General features: G+C 38.4%; 1 protein-coding gene across 4 annotated transcripts; it reads right to left on the bottom strand.

Moving 5' to 3' along the window:
- Nucleotides 1–337: 337 nt before the first annotated feature.
- On the bottom strand, nucleotides 338–27,365 carry LOC103146935 (multivesicular body subunit 12B-like). 4 transcript variants are annotated; one of them, XM_007565056.2, is made up of 8 exons: nucleotides 27,150–27,360; nucleotides 26,978–27,083; nucleotides 25,303–25,398; nucleotides 14,714–14,809; nucleotides 11,388–11,478; nucleotides 9,091–9,220; nucleotides 8,815–8,925; nucleotides 340–1,127 (listed from the first exon to the last, which is right to left on the bottom strand). In XM_007565056.2, the coding sequence occupies exons 3-8, from the start codon at nucleotides 25,387–25,389 to the stop codon at nucleotides 1,055–1,057; spliced, it is 588 nt and encodes a 195-aa protein (XP_007565118.1). In that variant the 5' UTR covers nucleotides 25,390–25,398; nucleotides 26,978–27,083; nucleotides 27,150–27,360; the 3' UTR covers nucleotides 340–1,054. The 4 variants fall into 4 exon arrangements, with proteins under 4 accessions (XP_007565130.1, XP_007565116.1, XP_007565127.1 ...); XM_007565068.2 differs by having other exon boundaries at nucleotides 338–1,124; nucleotides 26,978–27,365; XM_007565054.2 differs by having other exon boundaries at nucleotides 339–1,127; nucleotides 25,303–25,400; nucleotides 26,981–27,362.
- Nucleotides 27,366–27,845: the final 480 nt, after the last annotated feature.

The following is a 27,845-nucleotide window of genomic DNA, read 5'->3' as shown; positions in this document are numbered from 1 at the left end:
GCATATTGCAGTTGTTAGGATTGGAATTTCTCCCCCGATCAAGACAAAAGAAGCATCCAGTGCACAAGAGGTACATGTGCAAGTTTGGTATGTGACGGATCGTCTTTGACGGCTGTTAATGCCGAGCTCCTCTGGGAAGTCACGTTCGCAGAGATAAGCAAAGCTCTGTACAGTGTCCATCTCTGAGAAACTCCAATATGGAGAGGGTTTACTTTAAATGTTTCAAAACAGTTTTTTTTTTTTTTTTTTTAAGATCCTAGAAAACTTTTTTTTAAACGTTTTTTAAAAGAGTTGTGTCAAAAAATTCACTTTTGGTACATTTTCTGCTTAATTAACCCCCACTGGTGACAGGCCAGTTGTGAAGTTTTAAAAATTGATCTTTTCGTGCATGTACCAATTGAAGAACAGTGAAGGTTTGCCATTTTCAGCATCAGTGAAAATGTTTGAAACACAATTCAGAGGAAGCACAGACATAAAGTCGTCGTTTTAGAGACAACCGTGCTTTCTACGGCATATCAAAACACGTCTGCGGTTCAATCGGGCAATGAGAGTATTTTAGCAGATTACAGGAAGACTGAACATTTGAGCTTCCAACCTCTGTCTGTCAGAAAACTGGCTGGATTTGGAAATGTTGGGAGGCTTTTGGAAATCCCAGAGTTAAGGATCTTCATTCTGTAGGAGTCTGCTGTTGATTAGTGTTGATCACTAACGTAAACTGAAGGATAGTTTAACATGTCAACCCCAATATTATGCCATAGTTTAAAAATAACTTTGCAGACTGTTCTCTCACACAGCCAGTGTGAGTTCACCTCCATTCACAAAAAAAAAGAATGATGTTCTTCTAATATGGCTGCACAAGAGAAATCAGAATCAGCTGAAAACGTTTTCAGCCGTACAAACACCGGAGACCAGAAACCTGCTACAAAAATCTGATTTCTGCTTTCCTCAATTTGCCCTTTTCCCCCTCAAAGGTCACGCCTGTAACATTTTGCGCAATTAATTTATTTGAAAACATAAAAGAAATCAAACATCAAAATGTACCTGCATCAGTCTGTCATCTTTTACCTGACATAGTGTAGATGCCACTGTTCTCCTGCTGATACTGTGGCCTGCTGATGGCGATCCTGCTGGAAGGGGAAAAAAACAAATAAAGTGAATAAAAATATACCAAAAAGCAGCTTATAATGTCAAAAAAAGATGGAAAGAAACAGTGCTTGTCAAACGGCTTATTTCAAGAGATGTATCTCGGACATTTTTAAAGAAATGTACTCAAAAATCTAATTCCCCTCTGAACACACGAGGCTTCTGAACTGTCTAAAAGCAAAAAAAAAAAAAAAAAAAAAAAAAGAGCATTGAATTAAAGTGAATTCAGAGTGGAGAAACATGGTAGAAGTTCAACAGTGCCTCGGCTGCCCAGGGGCTTGAACAGACCTTTGGAGTGGGATCTTGTTAATTCTGAGGAACTGAGAGATTCCATTATTCAAAGAGAAGACACGTTTTTTTTGTTCTTCTTCTTCTTCTTTTGCTCTTCTTTTTCGTGGCCTTGTATTACAGAAAACAGCACAGAATGCACTTTGTGGGTAGTTGAAGTTAACAAACCATATAAGATTGAAATCCTCATCAATCAAGCTATCATGAATTACACCCTGTGACTCACCCCCACGGATCGATAAATCCGCAGCAAGCAGAGAGGGAAAAAAAAATCACAGCTTTGAGAGAGAGCTGCTTAACATGACATGCTTTGGAGGTTAAACTATTTCCAGGATGGGTTCGCAGAACTCATGAAATTATAATGCGGAGAAGTTGGGAATTGCATTTAAAAGCCGGATCGAACAGATTTGCAAGTTGCTGTTAAAGAAGGAAGGGTGGCATGTAAAACTAAAACATTCACTAAATTTCAGCCGACGGCCAGATCTGCATATTCTGCAGGCGCCACACCTTGAGTTGTGACTTTCTGAGCTTTATCTCTCCGGACGAGATAAATAAACGCAATAATTTCCATCAACAGCAATAAAACAAGGATTGTGACAGGCCATGGTATTTATGAGATGAAGCCTGCAACTCAGATTTATTTGCAGTGAAAGGGTCGACTTTTCTGCACCTCATTTACATCAGCATTTGGCCATGTTAAATCCGGGCCAATGGTGAATTTTTAAAAGGTTGGCATCAATCTTGTGGGGAACAACTGCCACATTCAGCGCAGACTTCTTTTACCTCGCAAAGGTTGATCCCATTGCTGGGGAACGAAAAAAAAAAGAGGTACACATCTTTCAAAGCACAAAGACATCACATGAGCAGATAAACTAGAGCCAGATGGTTGAAATGTCTTTTAGGGCTTGTGCTGCACGTTGTTATTGTCGTACAAATACTCAGAATAAACAAAGCAGCAAAGAAAATGGCTTTAAGACTTATGTTAGAAATAGAAACACACAAGAGTGGTGAGCTCATGAAATGCTTTCTTACACTGATAAAACCATTTGTAAGATTTTTTTTGTAAGATTAAAATTTACCCAAGTAAATATGATGCGCAACCAAATTTATATTTAATATAATATTTCTGAGGAGAAATTATGCAAGTTTTATGTTAAATGGACATTTTTGATATACAGTGGTCCTTTTGTATATTAAAAATAGAAGAGGTCCAAGTCACCTCGAAATAACTAATATTGATTAACACTTGAGATCCCCTCTGAAAACGTTGGAACCTCTGGACTTTATAAAGCACTATACAAATCTAGGCCATTTACAATTTATTATTTAAAACCGATCCAACCAAGCATGTAAAGCATTGCTTATTGGCATCAAGTGCCCAAGACTTCAAGAGTAATTAAACCCCAAATAAACTTTTTTGAAGAAAAGCTGTAGAAATTGAGCCGATAATTTTCTTGTAAACGTTTTCAATTAAGTAATATCACTTAGAACTGACTTATTATTGCCCTCTTTGGGTTTAAGGGTGGCTACTGTTAGTTATGACAAAAGTTATGACAATGTTTAATTTCCATTTGGGGTACCGTATTTTCCAGACTATAAGCCGCACCAGGCTATAAGCCGCTGGTATCTCCGCTGCTCTCGGTGTTGCAGCAGAAAATAAATCTATTAAGGTCGCAGTCCTCCGTCTCCGACGCCGAACCATGAATTCGTTCACGCTGAGCGGATATCGATCTGTACTGCCTGATCGATAGCCTTCAGCTTAAAAGCTGCATCTTTTGAAGTTTCTTGTGTGCTTTCCATGATGAGCGGGTATGAATTTGAAAACATTTCTCCGTCGTGCCTGTTCGCATGTGAATCAGCACTTTCTTCTTTGATTTCCAATTTTGACTTCCAATGATTCACTTCCTGCTAAAGCGCCCCCTGGTGGTTGAAGAAAAATCCACAGAAAAGCTGCACCGTGCTACAAGCCGCATGGTTCAAAACGTGAAGACATAAGTAGCTGCTTATAGTCCGAAAAATATGGCAAATAAAGTATTTGTGAATAAAATTGAATTGAATATTAAAACCCAATATAAACATAACAGCCTTACTGTTTGCTGGGAACAATGAATGACAAGCTTAACTTCAGTTAAATGCTAATCAAAATAGTTTTAGGTTTAAACCAATATGCTTCATCAGATGTTAAATAATACCAATATTTAACTAATATAATATTTAAAAGACTCCATAGTTTTGTTTTAGAGTGTAAAGGCAGCCTCCTGGGCTGGTTTCCCATCTGTCTACAACATCCCCCTAACCCCCAAAAAAACAGACAAAAAAAAAAAGTAAGTCTCAATCCAAATTGCTGATTTCTAAATACAATTTTAGGTGCATTGGAGAGGGTAGCATATGGCAAATCAATTAGACAACTAATTCTTAAAACAAAAACATGGCAAGAGCATTTGCTAATCAACAGCAGTGTTTGGGCCCACATTATGTCGGCCACTGGAGTTTTGAAAACAATTAATCCTCATTCCAGGCAAGGAGAGCCATATTGACACATACTCCTAATTTGAATATTCAATTACAGCGGAGTTCCTCATCAAATTATGGCAAAACTGGGAACAAGGCCTGAAATATTCACGCAATTACAGCGTGGATCAAAAGTGTTGTGTTCCCATGAAATCTGCCCAGGTTAAAATCAAATTAGCGCAGCAAAAGCAAAACTGCAACACAAAGGATCACTTTGAAGACACAAACTCTAATTTATACAGATTTGCCTCGTATCAAATTCATCTTTGTTTAGCGCAGGATAAAGAAAGGACTTTTATTTTTATAAAGATAAAACAATGAGGCAAAGAGAAAGTGTGAGGGGAGACCATGGGGACCGGCAGGCAGCAGTCAGACGGGAGGTAAGAATGGGAGTAATTTCCCCGAGTGTGAGGAGCCAGAGCTGCATTACAGAGAGCTGGAAGCTCTTGTTTTGACACACATCTAGCCTCTCCTGTGACAACATCTCCACACCTTCCCCAGAGTGCCGGCACTGTTGCTTTGTGGGAGCTGCTTTCTCACCCATCATTATCCTCCTTTAAGCTCAGTGTCAGCTGCCGAAGACGGGATCCCTCTGAATTTCAGAGGCCCCCCCCCGTGCGATCTCACCTGATCGTTCAATCATTTCTGGCATCGTCGCGCATCCCTTTGTTTGATCTCTGCTTCTTCTCGCAACTTTCTTGAGCACAAAGTAATGAGCGAGATTGAGCTGGAAAGGATTGTTCCTCGGCACTTCAGACAGAAGATCTGTCTTGTGACAGTCAGTCACAGTGTCTCTGTCTCTCTCTCTTTCTCTTGCTCTCTTTCTCTTCCGCTGGCAAGTCTTGGTTAACCAGCATGCAATGAAAGCTGATACAATACTCCAGCAGAGCTCCGCCAACGTGTGGAGCGTGACAGGTAGAAGACTGCAATTCTAAAAGTATTGATATGAATGCCAATTCTGACACTGATGACACTCTATATACTTTACCTGAAAAAGCCAGCTACGCAAAGAGAGAGAGAGAGGGAGAAAAAAGAAACGGGGGAAAAAAAAAAACTGGCCTTGACATTTTTATCACCGTACAGTTTGATTTAAAAAGTGGCCGTGTGTACAATAGCCTATTATTCTAAGAGAAATGTCAAAAACCTTGATTCTGAGTGAAGTGAAAGAAATTGCAATATTAGGACAAGGCTAATTTATGCCAGCAGTCAGTGTAGAGGTCAGATATCAGCCTCAGCAATGACAGTTTTATCAGGAGAACAAATGGCAGCGCTGGTCAGGAGGAGGAAGGAGGGAAGATACTTTACAGGATACATTAAAACGCTGACCGGATGGCGCGACGTCTTTACATTATAGAGTCGGGGAGTGGCTGATACGGCCTGTCTTGACAGAGAACAAGCCAAAGTGGTTGACATCTAGCTGTGGCCATGAATCAAAACAAAACGCCATCACTGCTTAAAATGCCGTGTACCGACTTGATAAAGAGACTTTTAACACAAGGTCTAAACACAGCTTCACAGGCCTCTGGCCTCTAGCCGGGAACACATCAGCGGTAAGGTGGCGGCTTGTGTGAAATGTCACTATTTTAGTCTTCGGTTCCTATGTTAACAGGTCAGAGCGTGGACACAAGGTGGATCACTGCAACTGAGTAATGTGCTGGGAAAAAAAACAAAAAAAACAAAGGACAAACATTTCATAACTTTTGGTGATCATATTTTTCATTAACACATTATAATGAAACTCTAAAATACATCAAAATATTTCTTCTAATTTCACCATCTGCATGCTGATATAAACAAGCTTTGTTTTCAAGTGAAAGTGCTACAGCATAAGCTTAGACTGTAACTGTTTTTGTATCTTGGCCAAATAAATGTAGTTTTTATGTGGTTAAAAGAAAAATCACTATTTGATTGCAACTGGTCAACCGTCTTTGTGGCAGCAGAAAACAAAAAGGCTAAAGATGTAAAGCAGAATATAATGCTTTGACTACAATAGGAGTTTAGACTCAGTTTGATATAACTTTTCTATTTTATCCATAAAATTGCTTTGGATGATTCAACAAATCAATGTAAGAAGACAGTCAGTCTTTTGGGATATGTGTCTCCAGCTTTGCACATCTGGAAGCTATTATATTTGTCTGTTTTTGTTGTGGAAACCAGCTTAATTTCAATCACTCAAGCTATGTTTTCATTGATTTTTATTTTTTTTTTTGCAAACCAACAAAAAAAAGAGAAAAAACGCAAATTAGGTGTGTGCTTAGAAGCGGATGAATCAGGCTACGAAAAGCGTAATTTTGTCAAATGTTGGCATTGTGTATTGCTCTAACAAACAAGATATAGATGTTGCTCGCATGAACCACACATCTCAGACAAAATGGAGAGTCCTCCCACCCAACATAGAGGATCGGACTTAAAACGTTTATGCTTCTACTAAGCGACAGAGCCACCAGTGGATCGGAGCGTTCACTTGGTTGGAACTTATTGAGGTAAATGTGTGTCAGTCTCCACTTTTATGCATTACTTCTTTTTCCAAAACCTCAAAACCACCTTAAACATAAAAACCTTTTCACAAAATTGAGGAAGTTATTTTGAATTTTGAAGTCTCCATCAACCTTTTCTAAAGTGATGCTTCAAATTTCCCTTAAAAGAAAAAAAAAAAAAAAAAAAAAAAAAAACGATGGATGGAGATCGTCTCTGCCTCTTCACAACATGAAACTGCCACCACCATGTATCCCCCTGGATATTGTCTGTTTAGGGTTTTATGAACAATGTTTGTCTTCCAAACATTGTACAGACATTTTGGTCTCCTCTTAAAGAAGACGGTGACCAGAGAGCCTTCTTCTATGCATTTTCTGTGTCGCCTATGCCTTGAAACAAAACAAACGGCAGCTTAACATGGAAACATTTCAGATTAACCATAAAAAATAGTAATTAACTATATTCCTCTATTTTATGTCATGAGTTGGATGATTCCAATGCTGCCGACTGAAATTTTAAATCACTAAAAAGACGCAACAGTTCTTCCTCACAGATTGTGGGACATATTTCCCCTTTCAGTTTTCAGGCGCGCCCAAAATAAATCACGATGGCAAGCTGAAATGATGGAAAATTAACACTATTGACGACAAAAATTTTGATCATCTGGTTTCCACTCTTCTTCCCCTGCAATAGAGAAACAGTTCCAATGAAACACATCTGCCTTGATGAAACAACCTTGGGCATCCCATAATGATGCAACACGATGCAGCTACTCCGCATTGCTGCGGTTCTGGGGGGAGCAAGATTTGTGCTTTATGTTTGTACACAACACTAACAGGCTCCTTCTGCCTGAGGCAATGGGAGATTTGAAGAGGGGGATCAGCGCGCCTTCAAAATTATAAGGGTCATTAAAAATGTACACATTATTGACTGTATTTAAAACATCTTTTCCAGTGACTGTAAAGAGCACTTAAATTTAAGAGCTGGTGCCCTGCTAAGGCCATAAAGTCGCTGAAGAAAGCCTGAAGAAGGCTCGGAGTGGAGACTTTTCCTCCAGTGAGTATGTATAAAGGCACAGCTGAGTTGAGGGAATGGTGAGAGATGAGGAACTGCTTATAAACTGCTGTGTCAAGATATCTAATCTGTGACTTTAAAGAAGGAGCATAACTATTTATGGTTGTGTGTATGGCTGTCGGAAGTGTATGTAACTACACAGAAATAAATAGTCAAAAAGGGTGCCACGGTTCGAGTCGCCCACAGTCCCGTCCTTATGTGTCAGTGTTTTACGGATGGAAAAACTTTCAAAAGAAGACTCCCTGTCTGTGAAATGAATTTTAATGTTAATACAAAAACGGCAGCCTGTGATCTCAGCAGGCATCAGGAGGTGGAGGGAGGGGTAGGAGTGAGTCGCTTCGAGGTGCAATTTATTCCAACCTCTGAGCCTCACCAACTTGAAAGTGGGCTTCAAAAGAGCTTAGGATTACCAGGAAGAAGTCGTGAAGGGGGCGTGTTGGCCTGAGCTTCGACACATCAAAGATTATTGATCATCCGACTCCCAAATTGCGGCGGATTCGCCGAAAAAGCTTCGGTTTCCCGCTTTAAAACGGTCCGTTTATTGTTCTTATCCCACAGCAGTGACCAAATGCGAGCAGCAGCTCTGTTTCGAGTTTGCCTCCTGGTCTCTGGCGCGGCGCTGCTTTTTAAGCGGCTTCAGCGCAGGATGGCGGCGCACTTCGCTTCCAGCTTGGCAAACGCCTCGGCTGGCCCGTGCCAAAGCTCCGCTCTCACCAAAACGCCACACCGTGGCGTAAAGGAGTCTATAAATTGTTTATTTACAATTTGCTGTGGAAATCCCCTGCTCTTGACTGGGATAAATAATTCAGCTGTTTGATCTGAACACAGTACAAAGGTTCGCTCTGTTCACTCCGAGGCTCGAGGCAGAGGAAGCCACAAGCGCGCACGCTCCACATGGCGGAGATTTTGGGAGCTCTCCTCCCTTTCCTCTGCAGCTGTCACTAACTCCCTGGGCCACGTCTTCCTCCTCTGTGTCTGCACCGTTTCGGAGGAGCGGCCTTTCCTCTGCCTCGTGGGACGACCCCCTCCCACCCACACAAATAGTAGTAGTTTAGCCCTCATTGAACTCCTGTTGTTGTTTCAGGGGATCCTGTCTAGTTAGAAATGTCTGTCCGGTTCACCCTCGCTTGCTGCCTTGTTGTCCAGACACGACCCTCGGAGGCAGATTGCCCAGTAGTGATCAATTGCTTGTGTCTTCATTGCCGTACACGTGGTAGAGAGAGGTGGAACAAAGGCTCACGAGTACAGAGAGTGTAGAAAAAGAGAAGGATAAGCACAGCAGGAAAGTTGAGCAACAAGTTAGAAAACACGGCATGATGGTACCTTATTGTGCTGTACAGGGCGTCAGTTTTTGGAGCGCTCCTAGTTTGCTGAGATGACCGACTCCGAGGAACGTCTCCCATGCGATACCATATTCCCATATTGTTTATCTCTCTGTGAAAAACATCAAGATGAGAAGGAGAAGCTTGTGTAAAGTTAGTACGCTAAATAATAGAACCCTTGGAATAAAAAAACAAAACAAAAAAAAAAACTCAGGATATATAAAGCCAAGAAAATTTAGTGACTGATTTCATTCATTTCCAGTGACTATCAGCTCACCCCACACAGGTGTAGTTAACAAGCTGGAACTTGGATTTGGCGGTGATCTGGATGTCACATACAGCTGTCTCGGCAGCCTCACGAGTGCTCATTTTCACACACAGCCTCCTCTTCCTCATGGCAGCTTCCTCTGATGAGTAAAGTCATGTACATGTGAGCGTGTCAGGAAGGAACTAGTGCATATTCACTTCTGTGTCCTCAGAGCTTGGATATATATATAAAAAAAGAAAAATTCCAAGAGACCAAGAGACACCTTTAGGGATGGAGAGATAATGTATATATATATATATATATATATATATATATATATATATACATACACACAGAGCCTTGTAAAAGTATTCAAACCTTTCAACTTTTATACATTTTTTCAGATTCTAACTAACAAACTTTAATGTAATTTATTGGGATTTTATATAACAGGCCAGCACAAAGTGCCTTTGTGTAACTGTGTGGATTTTTGATCTTTAAAGCTTTTAGAAGACGTCTGAAAAGTGAACTGTGCTTTTGTTTCAAACCCCCTCTGAGTCAATACCTCCGAAAATCAACTTTTTCTGCAAAATTTACAGCTGCAAGTCTTTCAGGGTATGTCTCCACCTGCTTTGTTCATCTAGACAATAAAATTATTGCCTATGTTGGGTGTTAAGTGTCTGCGATCGTCAGTTTTAAAGCCACAGATTCTTGATTGTGTTGAAGTCTGGGCTTTGACTGGGCCTTTCTAATACATGAATATGTTTTTGCTCTAAAGCACTCTATTATGCTGTCACATTGTGAGGATGGTGTGTTCGGGATTACATGGTCAAAAAGTTTTATTTTACTCTCTTTTGCTACATGCTATGTTCCCTACAAGGTGTGCCTTTTGGTTTTCTTTTAGCAACATCTTTCCTCCTCCCAGTCTCCCATAAAGGCCAGATTTGTAGAGTGTAGCAATGTTTGTCCCTTCAATAGATGAGCTGTGAGTTACCAAGGGACTGAATGCTTCTTTGGTTAATTCTCTCCTTACCTGGCCTGTCACCAGATAGTCAGCAATGGTTTTGTACATTTAAAGTTGTACCATACTTTATCCAGCTGTTTTGATCCATTCATTGATTAAAATGTGAAGTTCTATATGATGTTCAAAGCTTGGAATATTATTTTATAACATAGAGTGCTGTGAGTCTATTAATGATTTCTAAAAATAAAGTAAAAGTATTTATTGCTTAAGGTCTCCATGGGGCAGCTGGATTTTACACACAGCTGAACTCTATTAACTTCTGGTTCTCAGTTATGCACAACTTTGTGTTCATCACATTAAACCCCAACGACACACGTAGAGGTTTGTAGTTTTAACAAGTAAGAAAAAAAAAATTGAAAATTAATACCTTTGCAAGACTCTGCATATTTATAAAAGTCCTAGTTATGCATAACCCAGGAAAAGTGAATTGTCTTATCTATGTTTCTGGCTGACTTACTATGCTCTGAGGGAATTGACTGGACACTGGAAAGGCACAAAATATGCGTGCATTATTATCATTTTTATCATTTCTCCAGGTAAAATGACGGACGCAAGTGAATTCTCCATCAAGTTTAATGCACGACAGGGATTTAAACTCGATATTCTGGATAGGGATTCATACATAATGCCACATGTATACATTAAACATGGATTCACGCAAAGTAATAAAACATTAAATTACAACACAGCCAAAGAAAACATAATCTCTTTTCCTCATTCTGGCAAAAAAAGGGAAAAAAAAGAGGCATTGCCATGCTTTTCTATATTGCATTTGTGCCTTGCTCATTTATTTCCTCAGCAACACAAGGAAGTGCTGTGTAAATGCAATGATAATAAAAATAATAAACAAGCTGTCCTCACTCCACACACCAAAATATTATTACATTTTCAAGGCATGGATAAGGTGGGAGAGGGTAGAGGGGCGGAAATACGTAGCACTCAAAACCCACTAAAGCATTGGGGAATGCATTTCATTAATATTAGATAACCCCCCATCTACTGGTCCTCTCCCCAAATAAATACATAAATAAATAAGCCCCTCATAAAGAAAAACCCAGCTCCAGCTGAGATAAACAATGACTCATGATTCTCCTCTCTTGTACCTCCGGGGCAAAATGTTTATTTTATTCCCACAGTCTGCCATAAATTAAGCTAACCTGCACCCATAAAACATTTACTATCTCAAGCAAAGTTGCCCCTGAGGACCCCCCGCAAAAGCTGGTCGGAGAGAGTGGAAGAAAAAAAAAAAATCAGGAGAAGGAAGATGCCTGTGGTTAGTATTGACTGCTTACTGTTTATTTACTTTTGTCTAATGTTTCTTGCACAAGTGTGAAGGACTCTGGCAGCGGGTCCTTGATGTCAATCAGCTTCATGTCCACAACAACTTCAGGCTCCTAAAACCGAAGAGAGGGCAATAAAAAAAGAAGAAGAAAAAAAAAGTGCAGTTATCCAAATTCATTTTTCAAAATAAGACATGGATTAAGCAGTGAGAAGAAAAGGTAAATAAGATTACTAATATACTAAAAGCTCCTAGAATCCCTAAAGAGAACGGTTTGCAACAAGCCTAATAATTGCGCTGTAGAAACTTATTCTTGGTCTGAGAGGAGCATCTGTGAACTTCCAATCATTTTCAGCCTTTCAGGGATAGAAGTTGTGCAATGATGGGAGACAGAGCGGGCTCTCTGATCAACAGAATTGAACTAGTTAAAAATAATCAGGGGGGCTGCGTAGTTGACATTTTCAAGCATGACTCTTCCCTGCCTCCCATTACATTTTCATTTTTTGCCATAATAAATTGCAATAATACACAGCGGCGGCAAGGAGTGGGGCGAGCCAGGCGTGACTTGATGCGTCCAAAATGCCTGGATTACCCTCTCGCAGCTCCTCGACTGTCATTACCATTAGAGGCATTTTTTATTCATAGTTTTTACACTGACGTAAGGAGGAATATGGATGAATGTTATTATAATGCATGAAGCTTCTTTTTTTTTTATTGTTTTCTCCCCTTTTTTTCCAGGAGATTTTCCCCCCCCGCATCACAACCTGACAAAAGAAGGCTATCTACCTTCAACCTAGAGTATGATAAATCACAAACTATTTACCTCCCCCTCCAAATAATTCAGGGGCTAATTTTACAGAATCTGTTTTTGTCATAGACAATTACAGTGGGAGTTCCAATGACTGGCAGACAAAATAGCCTTTGTTGATGGTTCTGTCATGTTTTATTTGCGTCAAAGCCTTTAAAACAATGTGGACGGACATTTTAAGATAATACGCAGGAACTAGGGAAAGGCCATTTGCATGCTATATACTAAACTGGGGGCCAAATTGAGCTCAGCCTGCCAAGTTGCCTGGCTTTTTAGAGGACATACAGAAAAAATATGACTTGATTAAGTCCTAAAATTGAGCTGATGCAAAGTAATAACAAAAAAAAAATTCAGGTTTTGTTTACAATGCTGTCTGCATTATCCACCTGCAAGCCAGGGAAACTTAATTAATAGACAGCCAATAGCATGAGCTGGGGTTGGACAGGCTGGTGGCTCTGGCGCTGTAAGCAGGTGTATTTATGGCCACAGAGCAGCTGACAGCCAAGCAGAAACACATCAACTCTTGACTGCAGGCAAGCGAAGGGTCCAAAAATGACCCGACCGCATTATGTGGAAATGTAATGTAAAGATCATTTTAGACACAGAGGAGTCATGGCTGCTCAAATTGGGAATTCTATATATGGCCTTAACTACACTGAAATTGCTTTTTGCAGTACTGTCCTGCCCCTTTACCCCTCTCCAAAAGAAAGAATATTCACATTTATAAGTTATAGAGTTGTGTTCAAAACAATAGCAGTCCGACTTGATTGAAGTTATATGTCTATATGGCCGCCAACCTGTTGGTGTAGTGGAATAACAGAAAACCAACAGACCAAACAGGCCATGACACGCGTCCTGCTGATTTAGTGTTGCAGAATTGTTAATTGAAAGCAACATGTTGTGGAGCTCGACCAGTGATGTCATCAGGATGACAGTAGTGTATGAATATATTGGTTAAAATGCATTCCTGTAAGTGAAATGATGGGTGGTCCCAGATTTGTTTTCAAAAGAAAAGAAAACTTTAGACTGCTCAACTAAAAGAATGTATTTTTTAAAAAAAAGTCAAATGGTTTAAAATGGAAGCCTCTATTTCAAAATACAGAAAAACAGCAAAAATGGCAATAACTCAAGTGATTGTTTAAGATAAGGGCCTGCAACCTGTGGCTTAGGAGATTTTACACTGGCTTTCAATAACTAAGCATTATTAAGAACCTACTAATGTGTTTAAAAGTAGCTTTCCAGCTTTTCAATGGAATTATTGTTTCCAAAACAGAGACATCTAAAGTTACCAGTAATATTTCCATTTCTAATTTTGTTGTTGTGTTTAAAACTATTCCTTTTTTTTTACATAATTTTCCACAAATAAACATTCCACAAAAGAAACTGTGTTAATTTTCTTTTTGTATTTTCTTCATTTTAAACTCTAAACAGAAATAAAATGCTGGTTCTTCAAAAAAAAAAAAAAGTCAACAAATCTCATCTAGTAGCTATTTATGAAAAAAAAGTATCAGTTGTCTTTCACCAAAAGGTCAAGTAATGTTAGCAGCTGTATGTTTTATTCAGCAGGACTTTGGGTTGCCAAGGCAGCAGACCCTTCATCTGGGGCAAGTAAAGGTAGTCAGAGACCTGTAACAAGGGGCTCCTTAGAAACTCCTGAAGACACACGGTACAATTTAATGTGTCACTGATGAAAGCAAAGTTGATCTTTTTTGGCCAAGGAGCAGCAGGCGGTTCTCTTATAAAACCTCTGAATACTCAATTCAAGTCACAGGATTGTGTGATTGTAGGTGTCATGATACGGGAATATTTGTAATTGTGTAAATAGGTCTATTTATCACAAAGACTGTGTTTTCATACATCAAAATACATGAAAGTGTTGAGTCATCTTAAGGTGAAGAGGAAAAACTTATAGGTTGACATTATGGATTCCCATCCTAATTGCCAAAGTTTTCCTGTTTTTTGGGGGGTTTTTTTACCTCATACAGACTGATCACCAATTTGAGACATTTCTCTTTACATTTGGATTTGGAATGGAATGGGCTATAATCCCAATCCGCTTCTGTGTTTCTAAATAAAACCTGTGATTAGGATTTTAAGTTTTACTCACTTCTTGAAAACACACTCCTATCACTTTGAACACTGATGGTATGTGTATCTTTCAAAAATCATAGTCTGCTGGTAACAATTTTCTCCACAGGGATGGTGTTGATTGAATAAATTGGAATAGTTAAAATGCAGCTCATTGTTATTTCATGAATAAACATAAATAAATCCTCGGGAGGGCATAGAACAGGAAAAAAATATCTCTCTGCAGTAATATTCATTTCAAATATGCATGCAAATCCATTATATGTAAAAACTTCAAAACTGTGCTGCCAGCACGGGGCCCCCTTTTTTTTTTCTTTTTTTTTTAAAGTGGGACTTTCACTGATCAAAGTGCAAAGTGCATTAAGATATTCCACTAGCGGCGAGGTGCGCTAATAACCGCCGGCAAACTGAGAAGCTGTTCTGGATGAGGAAGGAGAGAAGTTTGCATGCTTACAGTTTTCCTGGAGAAGCAAAGGTAGCGAGTGACCTTGGATTTGAATAAGCCGTCCTTCCACAGGTCGGCGTCGGAGCCATCTGTTGTTTGTGTAACCTATGTGGAGAAAACAGGAGGGGAAAAAAAAACAAGGAGAGAGAGAGTGAGAGAGAGGGAGAGAAAAAAACGCATGAAGGAGGTGGGATAAAGTTAATGTATGTATGCCATGGGCGTGCTGCTTTTGCCTTCTTCCTTTGCATACTAGCCTTAATTAACGCTTGCCTACACTTGTGCTCCATCTCATTAGTGCTCTGCGTGGGTAAAGTCTTAGCCTCCAAAAAAGGTGGCTAAAAATACCATCCCTTGGGAGCAGGCTGATTAAAGATGCCCTGACAAGAATCTGCTCTAATAAGGAAACCAAACTTCTATGTGCTTCACTGATGAAGCTGGGATTACATTTGGACCAATTTTTTTTCCCTATATAAAGCAAACCTAGAATAGTCACAATAAGCAAGAAACAGGTAAACTGAAAATACTGTACCTGCAACATCAGTATATGTTTGTAATTTAAAGAAAAACTTTTAAAGAAGAATAAATTACAGTTCATTTAAATCCACTCCTAACCCGCAAAGCAGAACATTCATTTTTGTAAATAAGCAAAAGAGTCACTTTAAGGAAATAGATTGCATCATTCTGACAATATGTGGGCACCATAAGTCAACCTCAAGGTCCTACACTCCATTGCTATGTAAATGTAGGCATGCTTGGGCAAAATAGTGAAAAAAAAAAAAAAAAAAAAGCTGCAGACTGCATCACAGAGACTCTTCAATCGTTCGAGCAAACATGCTTGGCTGAAACGTCATGTTCCATTGGCTATCATGTGAGAATCACCTAAATAACTGCCAGAGTTATTTTCTAAAGGGATCCTTTACAAAGAAGAGTCAATCTAATGAGGTTCATTCAAATGAAGAAGTCATAGATCTCTGCACCCACCCACACACATTACCCCCTTGACAATAATGATGAATGACCCTAGTGGCTATAGGCAGGGGGGAAAACGTGGTGTGGGGAGACTCATCCAAAACCGCTGCTGACTAGATGGGCTGAGAGCGCGAACCGGAGTCGGAAACGGAGACGGATAGAGGGACAGGGGAGAGGAAGAGAACGAGGAGACAACGAGCAGGGGGAGAGGGATCGTTGGGTGTCTCCAACGGCGGAACCACGAAAGGTCCCAGAAGGAGCCCATACATCACCAGCCTCCCTCTTCCTTACAAGACAGCCCGTCTTGGCCACTTTTTCCAGGTCAGTGGCCAGCACATCCTGTCAGCGTAAACAAAGGGCTCGCTTTGTGAAACCCAAAGTCAAGCTGAGGAGTAACGAGGGCACGGTCCTCCGAGGAGGCACCACAGGCTTCACGCCGGCAGCAGGGATGCGACGCAGCTTGAATGCGAAACACCAACCGCTGAGCCACAGCCACAGAAATGTACAGGAAAAAAAAAAAAAACATGAAAAAAGTCACATTGGCCCTTTTCTAACACCCTTACATTTACTTCTGTACAGCTTGATCATTAAACAGACTTCAATGAGAGGAATGTCACATGTGTGATAAGAGACATCATCGCTGTGATATTGAAATATGTCACATCATTTGATTTAAAATGCAAAGACAGAATCACCTGCCACTTGCAGTGATCTGAGAGCCCACCTGTGAAACATGTCTTGAGGGGATGATTAATATTGCTTCTGTATGAAGCATCTCTGGAGACAGACAATGCCAGCGAAGGGCTGCGAAGCACTAAAAGGCATGGCTGTGAATTCAAAGATAAAGGCTTGAAATAAAAAAATCCCTGGAGAGTGAAACCAGGTGAAAAGAAACGGGACAGGTAGAGCAAATCAAACACTCCCTTCAAAGTAGGAGTTGACAACATGGAAAATAAAATGCTTTACATCCTACCTTTGAACTGAAAATAGGAATGACACGACTGAAGATGTGCAATCTTTTAATCTCTCAAACTTCAACTGTTTCCTATATACACCTTTGGGAAGCTAATTTTTTTTTTTTTTTATTATATTGATTCATATATTACATACACTGATTACTGGAGGGAGGGTCAGCTCATCCAAAAATCTAAATTGAAAGTTTTGAGATTACTCTCCTCTTAAGAAAAATATTCATGTTCATTGCACGGCAGGTGATGTAATAAATCTGGGTCTTCCTTAACTGTCCAAATGTTTTTCACTCTTTACTTGTGTTATCTCTTATGGAGTTTCTGTTGTTATGTGGCCTGCTCTCTGGGCTGTGCAGTGTTGTCAACTCCTCACTAACAATTAGTATTGGCTGTCCTAAAGTTGCAGAAGTTGCTGAATTTGTATCCCCTAATCTGCATAATTGGCTGTGTGTGTAATTGCTATGGTCATTGCAGGAGAAAGGAATAATGTGTGAGCCGGAAAAAAAGTGTAAAATGCACATCATGAATATGTTTACAACTTTCTTCTGTTGATTCTTGGGGTTTTTTTATACTTTCCTCCTTTATCTAGACTTGGTGTTGACAAAAAGTTACATTAAAGAGAGAAAGTAGTTAGATTTTTGTTCTTCTGGTTCTTTTATCATTTTATTTATTTAATTTTTCTGTGTTTTTAAAGTTTTGTCTAGTTTTAGCCAAATGCTCCACATAGACAACAAATACCCAACAGGGCCTTCACTCAATTGTAGTCTGGATGTGGAGGGACACACATCTCCTGTCTGACTACAGTGCAGGGAAGAACAATGTATGATTTCATCCAAAAGTCTCCAAATACACCGGAAAAAGCTGCTACAATTGCTACTAGTTGCTTTAAAAAAAAAAAAAAAATTCAAAAGAGTCACCACAGTCTGACTGTCAATAGCACGAAAGTTACTGAGTTCCAGCACTGGTGATACGCCATACGGCAAAAAGTACAGACGAAAGGTGAAAATCTAGTCAACATAGTTTGAAACATTATGAAAATATGTGACTTTCTGTCAGTTTTGCCTACACATGATTAACAAGAACTGCACCATGAGCCGAATTATCGTATCATTCAAGAACGGAGTAAACATGCAGCTCAGTAAAGTGCTCCACCTTTAAACATCATTAGCATGACCATAGGTTTATTGGTTGTTGTAGTTCCACATGTCAACAATTATGAAACTATCCAAAGTTAAAATTACTGTAGTCTTGAACATTATGAGTGAGTAAAGCGTCATGCAACCTTCATGAAACAAAGTGTGAATTTATCGCATATACATGGCGTATTTTATCTATTTGTCAGACTTGGTATCAAACATCCTGATCAGAGCATCGTCAAACTTAATTACCATTGAAATTAACAACAACTGATGCAAGTTAAAATGCAAATGTAGCTGGCTGCCTCTAAGATTCACGCAGCCCCTTGCTAACAATTCAGACAGAAGCAAGAACACAACGAACACCACAGAAGCCTTTAGATCAGCAGATATTTGACCATACTTCATAGCAGAAAACACATGAGTAGAGCCTGTCGTCAGCATTTTAGCCAGCAAATGACATCAGATTTATGTTTGTCGATGACGTCTGAACACATAGAAAAATGTTTGAACTGCTAGACCGGATCTTGTTCGCTGGAATCAGGGCGTGGTTTGTCCCTCGACATTTGTGGGGCTTCGCATTTCTTTGTGAAAGGAAATCTATAAATACAGGCGTGTGCATAGCTAAGCTACAGGTCTGATAAGTTTCCAGAAATGTTCATGTTTGGGCTTATTTTAGACGTACAAAATAGAGGAAACTTAATCACATACTGCCCAATGGTCCATTGAACAAAATCCAGACATTATTCACCTGCAAACTATTCTGCAGCGAAAATATCCAGAAAAAGAGAATCTCATCATATAATGGGAGACATTTAATAAGCACAAATAACTTTTAGAGGAGCTCTGTGTGGTCTAATCAATTTAATTTATCATTTATTTTAGAATACTTAAATGGGGGTAAAACATGTTCTTTAATACTTCACTAAAGTTTCAATTATCCTAATAACACTAGTGAGGTGTTAAATAAATAATGTAATTAGTAAGATAATAAAAGTGGTACAGTTCCAGTGAATATTAATGCCTTAATTTTTTCTATAGAAAAGAAGCAAGCAATAGAAATACACTCTGACAAAAGAAAAAAAAAAGAAGAAAAAACCAAGCAGAGACTCACACTAAAACTTGAGTTCACTGTTAAAAATGAAATAGGATTTTTCAAGATACAAGCTTTGGATCCATTTTGGACCTGGAATGAGTTCTTCTTTGACCTTTTATAGAGAGGAAACTCTGTTCAAAACCTACTCAGCTGCTAAACCCATAAGGCTGTAGCAAAAAAAAAATAAACTGAAGAGAAAACCTGAAAGTGAATTCAGCTAAAGTTAGCCGATTACTTTGGATTAGCTGAATGCGCTACATCATTAAGGGGCTTCTTTTTTTCCCCATTGTTTGATTGTTTAAAGGAACTCCAGGTTCCGAGTTGGTGCAATTTAAGCGGATTAAAATTCCTAATACAAGATGCCGTCACACCTCATGTAAATGCATGAAGTCTCATAACATAGAGTATATAAATGCTTTATGCCCCAATTAGTTTTTTTTTCTCTCTTTCAATGGGGTCCAAACCTTAATTAGCAGGGTTCAAACTCCACTTTACCCGCTAGTTTTATTTGCAGTACAATCTTATTTAAGACTGTAGTGGTTATAGCATTTCATTCCAAATTCAACAAAAGTGAAAGTTGTTTTTTGGGAAAAGCAACTGCATAACTATAATTACTTTGAGAAACCAACCAGTCTCTACTGATATAAAAAATAATGAATCGTTCATAATTTTATTTTATTTTTTTTTCGATGTTCCAACCCCTAGAAGTCAAATTTAACAACACACAGGGATCATATTTAGCCATATACTATGAAACATGTAATATTAAAGGAAAACTAAAATAAAGAATTTACTTCAAAGGGCAAGAGAACGCCTTTGAAGAGGGTATTAACAATCTAAGGTTTCTATGAAAAAATCTAAATAATAATAAAAATCAGTCTAAATTACTATTGTTGAGGTTTGTATGATTCTCCATAGTGTGGCATTTGGCCTGTGGGTTGAGAGTTTAAACAAACTAGCAATTAGTTGAGTTGAAAATGTGGGTAAGAGTTTGCTGGCACTTCCTGATTGTGACTCCTGCACAGAGTGCGAACGTATGAGAGTCTGCTTGTGGTGTTTGATGTCGGGTGGTGGCTGGTGCTCCAGCAAAACTCCTGATCCCTGTGGAACGGCGTTTGATCTGGGCCCGCGCTCCCTTGCGTTGGATCAACCTGCTCAAGTTCAGAGATGTAAGAGCCCCATATCAGAGAGCAAAAGAGGTAATCTGCCCTTTGATCTGCTATGTAAAATGTGCTCAAAGTGCGTGGAGCAGTCAGTATTAGGGAGGATTGTGAAGATTTTTAGAATTTAAAAAATATATATATACAGCTTAATATCCTGACACCTCCACTTTTTAATGTTGGATAAGCGAGCCAATATGTAAAGATGATATTTTTGTTCGTCTCTCAAATCAGCAGATTAAAGACTGTGTAGCATTGCTTAAAAGATGTTTTAAAGACATATTATACTAGAAAGTTACATCAAAACAGGTTCTTGAGGGGAAACAAGTGCATAGAGGTTGTGTATAAAGATTCCAACATTTACTGATCCAAAAATATGCATATGAGTGTCAATGCTTTCCAAAGTAGGGCTGCGATTTAGCTTAATTTTTCATTACCATCAGTCCTTATGAAAATAAAGAAAATAGTTGGCATTTGTGTTATTTGTGTTTCCTGATCAAGAGCTTATAGTTTCGGCATTCACACAAAAATTAGTCTCAAAATATTTTCTATTCAACTTCGGAAAACTCCCAAAAGTGGGATAATGTTTTGAACTCTAATCTGTAGTGCTGATAAGAACAAGAGCTAACACAAATTGTCTTGCATATATAAATGACGCAAATGCATGAAAACTGAAGAATACTCAATGCTAGTCCTTGGCCACACCTACACTTCTCAAGGTATATTTTTACAGACTTAATATACAACAAAACTACTGAAATACCCATTCAGTTGAAGAATTTATGTCAGGTTTAATTTTAAGGAGTGTTATCACACATTTTTATTTCTCCTAAAAATTCCAGTTGCATTGGAACAAGAGGTAAAATGTTCTGTTTGGCTACGTAAATATTCAAATTAGCTCTGAAAGATAGAAACATAGTGGCGGGCTTAAACAAAACAAAAAAAAAGACACCTATAAATTATGAAATTTATAGGCCTTCATAATAAAGAACTTAAAGTTTTGTTAAATATCTGCTGACAATTTTTTTTCTTCACTGCTTTGGATGGTACTTTAGATAAGAAATCAAATGATCTTATGGGATAGACCACCACAAAATAATAAATAATTGCAGAAGGAAAATGATGTATATTTTTTTTGCAGAAATAAAAATCTGAAAAGAGTATAGTGTGCATTTGCATGCAAGCTCTTTGACTCTAATATGCAGAGTAGCCGACTGCCTTCTTACGTCCCCCAATTAGTAAACAGAGTTACTTAATTTAACTTCCTATAGATCCAGCTGTTTTGCGAAGGCTTCAGAGGTTTGCTGCAGACCATTAAACCAACAGCATTGTGAAGACCAATGAACACAGCAGATGGGTGAAGAAAAGTTGAACAGGAGTTTAAAGCAGGTTGTAGGACATAAAAGAATATTCCCAACTGTGAACAGCTGTTCAGTTCATCATCTGAAAAGAGAAGCTTTAGAGCTTCAAACTCAGAGAAACAAGGCCGTCGTCCATCCACCTAAACTGACAGGCACTGCAGGGATAGCATCGATCAAAAAAGCACCTCAGAGGTTTATAATAACTCCGAAGGAGCTGCAGAGAAACATAGCTCAGGTGAAACAATAATCAGTTGACATGACAACAAGTGCTCACAAAACCGACAAATGATGGAAGCAAGGTGTAAGTTTGCTACACATTACTTGAGATAAATAAATTTCACTATGAAACACAGTAGAAGCAGTACCATACTGTGGGAATGCTGATCTTCAGCAGGATGGATGGGGTTAAACACAGTGTACGACTGGAACAAAATTTATTAGAGGCAGCAAAAGACATGAAACTTGGAGAGATGTTAATTTTCTTGTAGAAATATGACCATAAAACACGACCAGAGCTACAGAGTGCCATACAATCCCAGTAGAGTAAATGTAGTTTGATGCTGCTTTTGCAGGGAAATTAAAAACTGTTGTATTTACCAAATTCTAATGTCAGAGTGAAATGTTATTATAAAAACAAAGTCTCCTAAATTGACCAATCTCAAGTATTCAATAACTTACCCAACTCCTAACTAACATGTACAGTCGTTGAACAGCTTCATATTGTTCAGTAAATTATCTTGGTGATATTTTTAGAAAATTGTCGCTTTCAGTTCGAGAACTGGCTTTGTTTTTGTGGATGTGCGGTCATCCATCACTTACATATCTACAATCCCACCATCTTCTTCTCAAGTCAGGAGAATGTGGACTTACTTTTAGATTGTAAACTCTTTCTGTACTGCCTCCCCCCACCCGTCCCCCACTCCCAGAACGGTATTTGCACATCAGCCAAAATGTATAAATGCTCTACGGCGCTGCAAACAGGGGGGGAGTCTGATGGGGCTTCTTTCTGTTTGTCACTATCCTGTGATGTGCATTCAGTCTTCCTGCCTGTGGCTTCATTCTTATTCCACCCACCATCATCTGCCAGAGATTCCAGCAAGCTGGGTGTGTAGGGTGGAGCAGGAAGAGATAAGAACTGGGAGAAGGAGGGACTGCAGGCATGGGGTGAAAAACAAAAGGGGTCGGAATAGGAAGAGAGAGAAGGAGGAAGAGAGATCTGCCCCTGAGCTTGTTTGGAGCTTTGTTTAACTTTCACATGCTCCTCTCTTTTCAACCTGCGCCAACTTGATCTACAACAACAACAACAAAAAAAGTTCTGAACCAGGCTGAACTTCAATGCTTCACATCAGGACCCACTTTTGTTATTGTGAGACTGTTGCATGTTTAAAACAAATAGAGGACAAATTGAAATATTATAGGACTAGGCCAAATATCATTAACAATTTACCTGTGGAGTAGTGATGGCGACACATGAACAGGATTCTCAGAGCCATCAAAGCAAAACTCTTATGAATAAGTCATCCAACAAGTTAACAACCTCAAAGAAAGCTGCTAACATTCTGACTGTGCATTATGCCGTTCGCACGCTTGCAATGTGCAACAAATAGTGAAACATGTTTGTAAAATTGCAGTTTTTATCAGTTTCTTTTGTTTTAACAGGAAACGTACCATATTAAGTGCTGGCAAAGACTTTGTCATCCTACTCAGTGCTTGATTCACTATCAAAGGTAAATAAATGTAAAAATCAAGGTAAGAAATAGAAATTGTGGATAAAATACACCAGCTGCTTAGTAACTAAGTCAAACTCAGTCCTGGAACAAGGTAGTCTGACATAAAATTGCAACTTGTTTAAGAAAACATTATTACAAAAAAACTGTAAAAAGTGTTCATTCACAATCCAGCAAATGATGCTGAAGAAACTATTTTTTCTAAATTTCTTCTACATCAGTTTTGTCTTTCACCAAGAAAAACAAAACATCCCCCAACATCTTTGTCAAAAACATACGAATGAAAGATTCTGGAAAATCCTCTTGAAGATGGTCGCTATTTATTAGTGAAAAAACACAGGAGGTGTTCGTGTTTACCATTGTTTGTAGACAGTTCAGAACCATGGCCATTGTTGTAGAGAGCTTGACAATAAGGCATTGCAGTGTAAAGTTGTGAGCTTGATGTGCTGGCAAACTTGAATAAATCCCATCATGCACACTTGATGGGGCTTTAAAATCCCCAATGGATTTCACAAAGTTCAACAGAGCCTTTAATAAACATTAGAGGTTCATGGACAGCACAGATGTCATGATTTTTATAAATTTTGGAAGGAATTCCACTTTTCAACTCTGGTAGCATTGACCAAGTTACTCTCTGCAACTCCTTCATTGTCAATGACCTTCTAACTATGTCTGAATTTCATAGTAGCAGCCTCAGGTTCAGATAAAACACATTCTAATTACTGAAAGGAGATCACACTTAAAAACAACACAAAACGCAAGTGATATGATAGCATGTAGATTTTTAGAGGAGAAAATGAGAAACAGACTTCCTTTGAAAAAAGAAATTTAAGGGTTCGCTTTCTTTTTGCCACTTTGTCTCTCTGTATTCTTTGAAAGTACCAATTTTTTTATATTAATGTATTTGCTGATGTTTGTCACATTTGTAGTTTTTTTTTTGTAATCTGATATTTCTTAGAACATTTAACAACAAAACTGTTTCTTTCCTGACTTAATTATACTCTTTTAACATTTCTGTAAATCTCTAAAAGGGAAATTCCCATAAGGCACGTGGAACAAGACTAATGACAACAACTGTGATAATATCTCTAATGAATCGAAACATTGTCGTTTTTAAGTTGGAAGAGCCTACATCTTGCCTCAGGGTTCACACATGGCAGCTGTCACATTTAATACAGAGACGAACACTAACAAACATCCATGTCTTACTTGTCACTAACTTGATATTTGGACTCTTTGATCATGTAGAGAAAAAAAACTGCATTATACAGCTAAACTAGCCTCGTTTACTTTTTTTCTCATAATTTAATTTAAAAAGAAGAATGCACAGTAGGACATTTAAGCTAAATGTTACATTTCATAAAGTTAAACTGCAAGTTTTACGGCATAAGACAAAAGTATTGTCAGCTAAAGGCAGCTAGCTGACAGCAGATTTGGCTGAGGTACGAGAACAGGTTATCTACAGCAAGCTTTAGTGTTCCCAGCTTGTCCACCTGTCCATGTGTCCTTGGGCAAGACATGGAGCCTCAAGATGCTCCAGATGGCAGCGGATCACTTTGCATGGCAACGCTCCTGCCATCAGTGTAAGTGTTTGTGTGTAAATAAGTGATCACGGTGTGGAGAGGATTTCTCCACGTTATCCTTGATGTATCCGGTCTGCACCTTTCATAGTTTTAAGGATTTTTAATATCCAGCGACGTTTTGTAACAAACCTCTCAGGTCTTCACAGAACAGCTTACATAAGAGCTCACATTACATACAGGTAAACTCTGTTCAGGTGCTTTCTGTACTAAGCTGGCTGCACTGGATTTTAATGAAGGGAATTGATTAAAAGGACACTTTTTAGATTTTTATTTTGTCATAAATTTAGAAAACCATGTATCATTTTCCTTCGATTTCATCATTATGTGCTACTTTGTGTTGGTCTATCACTATCCTAATAAAACACAATAAAGTTTGTGGTTACAATTTAACAGAATACAAGAAATTTAGGGGCCTGGACACTTTTTTGAGGCAAGTTGCCGAAATCGTCACACTATCCTTTTGACGCAAATACAACTTTTTATGAAATAAGAGTAAAGAAATGCTGAAATATTTCTATTAGCCAGTGATGGAGAGTTATTATCCCTGTGTCATTCCTTATCCAGTTATTTAGGATCATCTTATAGCATCTCTACTCACAACATAGAAGCCGTCAGGGATTTTGGTGAGTGAGCTAACTATTCCGACAGCAGAGATGGGGCCCAGCTTGTTGCTCTCTTCAGACATGTTGGAGATCTGTTAGAAAAGCAAAGGAACATCAAAATGCAAAATAACACTGTTTTTGTTTTTCTGGCACAGGAAAACATTTTTTTTTAAAATCACATTCATCGATAAGGAAAACTTGTAAATTTAGCAATAAATACAAAACCAAATGTACAAAAGGTGAAAGAAAATGACAATTACATCCTTTACAATGCTGACCTGGAGGAGGAACAGGGGGGTTTTCTTAGTCTAAATGGCTACATTATTGACTTCTTGATGAGGCCTATTAGGCTCTAGAAGAAAAAGCGGCCGCCTAATCCGGGATCAAATGACAAGTGAGACCAGTGACAAAACAGCATTCGGAGACCACCGTCTGACTTCACCAAATCGCAGATTAGGGGGGAGCGATCACATATTTTCAAGGAAGTCCCGATCAATTGCTATCTATTTCTGTCTAAGGGAATTTTTGCCTAATGGATATGCAAGCCTTTTTACTGGGTAAGTGGCTTTGCAAAGGTTCTCTTATGCAGTTTTATTAGATTAGGTCTAAAGCGTTCTTGCAGTAACTGACAAAGTTGCAGCATTCAATCTTTATATTTACAAAATCCATTGCAATTAAGCTGATCAAATTAGAGGATTTACTCCAGAAACATGCTGTCTCGTTAACAAATGCTAGATAGCTGTACTTATTCAAATGAAACCAAATGGCCATTTAGCCAATGGGGTGAAAGATATCTTTATAACATTAATTTCTTCAAATTAGTTATTTTTTTTCTCCCAACCCAAATCAGTGCTCAAGGACTAAAAAAAAAATAAAATAAAAAATAAAAAGCCCAGTTAAATTATACAAAAAAAAGAAACTTAGCAAGATAACTATTAGGTCTATTGTAGGGGATTAGAAACCCTCCATATTAATAATATAAAATAACACAATACAATGTGTTGTTATTTGATCAAACTGATTGTGTAAATATTCGATTGACATTTTCATTCTGGTCATATCTAAAGTTTTTGTGCATAAGGTTAGATCTCAGTAAGTTCATGTTTATGTGCAGGCAGTTAAAACCTTGGATGCTTTCTTCTTATATAAAAGTATAACTGTGAAAGTTTACTGACAAAACAGTGCAATAATAATAACTATTCTAGGAGGTTTTGCTGTATAGTTTTACTGAAACTCCAGTCAATAGATTAGTAACACTAATAAATATAGTTGTCAGAAGTATATCTGGTTTAGTGAAGCTTTTTGGCCACACTTTGCACCCCTTCTATCTTTTATTGATTCCATCCTAATGATGCCCCTAGCTTTTATTGTGGCGTTGTATTATTTACCAGCTCAAGGTTAAAAAACGTAACTGTTAGCTACATGTTAAAAAACAATATAGAAATTTAATACAATAATAAATTACACATAATATAATATAGGCTATTTATAGTAAATATGCACATGTGTTGAACAGACAATTTAGCTAATGCGAGTGAGTGTTCATTCAGTTTTCTAAAGATGTAGCAAGTCCACTTACATCCACAGTCGAAGGTTATTTCCATGTGACTCTAACCGGAACACAAAGGTGAGGCTAAACACCTAATATAATCCTGGTTGTTGTATATTTACCTTTTTTTTACGTGAAAATGTCTGGTATTTGCCTCTTCAGTTCGACGTTGCCTCCGTGTTACGAAGCTTCAACACTTCCGGGTGTCGCATATTGGTAATAATTAACCTGAAAGTCCACAGAGTGACATCACAAATCTCTGTTGTTGGGTTCAAAGTCTCTTTATCTATTTACCTGCATTAGTCACCAAAAACTTGAAAAAAACAGTTAACGGTTCAGTTTGCTTTGTTAACTTCTTGGAGGCCTCATTTCTTTGCCATAACTTATCCAGCCTAATTAGTTGTGTAACTACATTTGCGGCTGTCTTGCACTTTGACTCTCATAAATGCATCCACGGGTCGGGGCCTCCTGACAGCTGTGTGTCTCTCTAAAAGTTATCACATGTCGTTGCTGTAATCAGATAAAAGTAAGACAGAGCAATGTATTTACGCAAGCCCTTACATTATTAGCTAAGTTGTGCATCTCCCTGAGCGCAGAAGTTAAAAGCCTCTTTGTAGGCTCTCTAAAAGACCAGCAGGCAACAGATGCTTCCCCATCATCAGGTTTATTATTTCTACCATCACTACACCAATGACACCATCTTTCAGTTAATTAAAACCTGAGATTTGCTGCTCTGTTCTGTTACATGGCGCCATATGTCGGTGGATTGTTTCTTCTGGGGCTAAACACTGACAGCTGAACTTCTTTACATTTCTGATAATGCATTTTTTTTTTGCCCCACTTTTTTTTTTACTCATTGTATGTTTCAGGAAAACAAACATATTTTTTTGTATGTGTTTGTTTTAGATAGATAGATAGATAGATAGATAGATAGATAGATAGATAGATAGATAGATAGATAGATAGATAGATAGATAGATAGATAGATAG

This window comes from Poecilia formosa, unplaced genomic scaffold (genome assembly GCF_000485575.1).
Source record: "Poecilia formosa unplaced genomic scaffold, Poecilia_formosa-5.1.2 Scaffold5, whole genome shotgun sequence".
Taxonomy (NCBI): domain Eukaryota; kingdom Metazoa; phylum Chordata; class Actinopteri; order Cyprinodontiformes; family Poeciliidae; genus Poecilia; species Poecilia formosa.
This window is presented reverse-complemented; position numbering and strand designations above follow the sequence as displayed.

Coding starts and splice junctions, on each gene's coding strand:
- LOC103146935 (XM_007565054.2), bottom strand. CDS start 25,389: ATGTCTGAAGAGAGCAACAAGCTGGGCCCCATCTCTGCTGTCGGAATA. Junction 11,479..14,713: donor TTTGCTTCTCCAGGAAAACT/GTAAGCATGCAA, acceptor CTTCGGTTTTAG/GAGCCTGAAGTTGTTGTGGA. Junction 1,128..8,814: donor GCCCTGTACAGCACAATAAG/GTACCATCATGC, acceptor TTCCCCTTCCAG/CAGGATCGCCATCAGCAGGC.